The sequence below is a fragment of the Buceros rhinoceros genome, unplaced genomic scaffold (genome assembly GCF_000710305.1).
Source record: "Buceros rhinoceros silvestris isolate BGI_N320 unplaced genomic scaffold, ASM71030v1 scaffold11790, whole genome shotgun sequence".
Taxonomy (NCBI): domain Eukaryota; kingdom Metazoa; phylum Chordata; class Aves; order Bucerotiformes; family Bucerotidae; genus Buceros; species Buceros rhinoceros.
The window spans coordinates 12,288-14,912 of NW_010391330.1; the positions used below are offsets into that span (position 1 = coordinate 12,288).

At 51.6% G+C, this 2,625-nt stretch overlaps 1 protein-coding gene across 1 annotated transcript in view; it reads right to left on the reverse strand.

Annotated features, from left to right (window-relative positions):
• The window catches only part of PACS2 (phosphofurin acidic cluster sorting protein 2), a gene marked incomplete at its 5' end in the record, with an annotated part of 45,175 nt that overhangs the window by 3,585 nt on the left and 38,965 nt on the right, over window positions 1-2,625 (reverse strand). The window contains one exon of the mRNA XM_010141270.1: window positions 2,407-2,542. Within this exon, the coding sequence (XP_010139572.1) occupies window positions 2,407-2,542 (136 nt within the window). The remainder of the gene's footprint in view (window positions 1-2,406; window positions 2,543-2,625) is intronic.

Sequence of the window (2,625 nt, forward strand, 5' to 3'; positions counted from 1 at the left end):
CGGCAGCTTGCGAGACATCATCCCTCGCCTGCCCTGCCTCTCACTAGCTAACCCTGAGTGGAGCAGGGGCTTATCATTCAGCACTACAGCTGACAGACAGCCTATACTCCTTCCTCCACAGCAACAGAGTGCTGAATGCTACCCAAGCACTAGACAAAAACCTAAACTTAATCTACCAGTCTGTGTTCCCTCTTTGAGAAATGTCAACTGGAAGATGAATCTGTGATCCTGAATGAAATATGCAGCCCCCTACATCACCTGTCTAATAAGAAACTTTTGAGGTAAACCAAGGACATCCCATCATTAAGGGTCTCTCAGCAGATTATTTCCTTTCCTTTGCCATCTATTCAGCTGAAAGCCAGACCTCAAAGTCCATCTTTGATCACCAAACCCGGGTTCTAGGTTCTCAGGGCAATTTCAGAAGTGAGGTTCTTTAAGGACGATGTTTTAGAGATGCAGCTTTGAATTTTAAGGCTCCTTTGCATCACGTTTCTCATCTCATCAGTTGTAAAGACGAAGCATCCTAATGGTCACTATGCCCAGGCAGGATATTCTCTTCCATACCTGGTTAAACAAGCAGCTTATTCTGGGACACCCTCCACCCCTTGTGCTGTCACATAGCGATGCAACAATGTTGAACCGAAACTTCCAGAGTTCTTGATTTTACCACACCGCACGAAACGATGAAGTGCCAGGTTCCTAGAGCTGGGATGTCAGCTAGATCTATCACATCCATGGCTCACAACTTTAACAGCCTACACTGCTGCGGGTACAGGCTCCCAAAGCACTACCACCCCTGGAAAGCCCACACGGAGCTCATGCACAAGAAGGCAGTTCTGCTCTCCAGAGCCTGCAAAGTCCAAGCTCTCTGCACTGCCAGCCAGCTGCTGCTGGGAGCAGCTTGGAGCAGACAGGATTCTCCTGCCTCCAAACCACAGGAGGGACTTGAGGAACTGGGCCTCCTGGCACAGGCCGTTAACACCCTCTAGTTGCTGGGCACCTGCTAAACTGGGACTTCCACATTCCCATTTCCTCTTGGTGAAAGGGAACTCTCAAGCCAGTTTAGGAAGTCAGAGGTTAGGATCCGCCCCCAGGGCCCTCTGGGGTGGGCAGGAAAGGTCCCATTCTGTCTCCAGCAGGAACAGTAGGAGATGCTGCTTAGAGAGAGCATGTGAGCCCAGTCTCTGCCTGCAGAGCATTGCCTTGGACCTGCCCAGCCTGACAATCACAGGACTAGGGATGCCAGAGAGGACATCCCTGAACCATCCTGTAGTACCCACTGATGGATCTGCTGTCCATCAATTTGCCTAAACCCTCTGCAATCTGCTGATCCTGCTGCCACAGAAGTAGCAGAGGCAGACGTGGTCCCAAAGTGCCTTCCCTGATGTGTGCCCAAGCCCCTTCCTTTCTCCCTTTTAACTGACCTTCTGCCAGTGTCACTGTGTGGCCCCAGGTCTTGTACCACAGGCTTGGTCAACAGCAGTTCAAACCCACCACCCTGTGACTTTGCAAAACTTGAGTGGCTTACCTCTTTCCCCTCCTCCCTCAAACTGCAAAGTCCGAGCGCTTCTAGACGCCCCTCACAGGGCTGCTGCTCTGTCCTCTTGATCTCGTTAACTCCCCTGAACCTTTAACTTCACCGTGTGCTTGTGGGTACCAGAACTGCACACAAAGCGTTAGACAGTTACACCAACGTTTTGTGCAGCCACAAGATGAGAGTTCTGGACAGGGCAATTCTTTACTGACAGTTTTCTAGGGGTTTCTTCCCTTCACCCCCCCAAAATTCCAGCTAAGCCAGAGCTTCACCTTGCCTACAGGTGCTGCCTGCTTGCTGTTCTGTTAGGCTTTCAGGCACCGCAGGACTGCGAACTGCAGTTCTGCTGTGTCAGCCCTTCCCTCACAGAGAAAGAGCCTGCTCCTTCCACAGGGTCACGCTGACCTTACACTTGTTCAGTCCTTCAAAACATAAGGATGAGGGATTAGGCTAGCACCCACGTGTATTGGCAGTGTTTTCTCTGGCTACATTCAGTCTCAAGAGAATTCAGTCTCAAAGGGAAGTACCAGCAGATGGAGAAGACAAACCTTCCCAAACAGTCTGCCACAACGGCTCGGAGTCAGGGTTTCTGCCAGGCTATCAGAAACAAGGCTGACCCTCTAGTTCCAGGGTGCCTGCCCTTGAGAAGCACAGCATTGGGTAAAAGATCCCCTCTGCCCTCCCCACCTCCTTGTGGGCCAGCAAGGACGTGGTAACTTCAGGGACAAGAGAGTGAAGGAGAGAGGTGTCAACCTCAGGTGTCTGCTAGGGAGGAAGAAAGTGGAGCTATGGGTTTTCCTTTTTCCTCCTCTCTCACGCGTATGTCAGATAAGGCAGACAAGGGAGCTGTAAGGAGACAAAACATGCTTTACCTTGAGGACGAGAAGCTGCCTGTGACAGACGGCGAGGAAGGTGGTGTGGGGGAGGCTTCTTTCACAGCAGGAGACACAGAAGGTGGGGTAGAAGAAAGGACGCTGGAGCTTGAAGGAGCTGCATCATCGGAGTCACCTTGCAGAAAAGAAGTCAAACTGTTTGCCTGGGTTCATCTCATCGCCCAGCACGTGCACGCTGGGATAGCTCAGTCTCTCCAC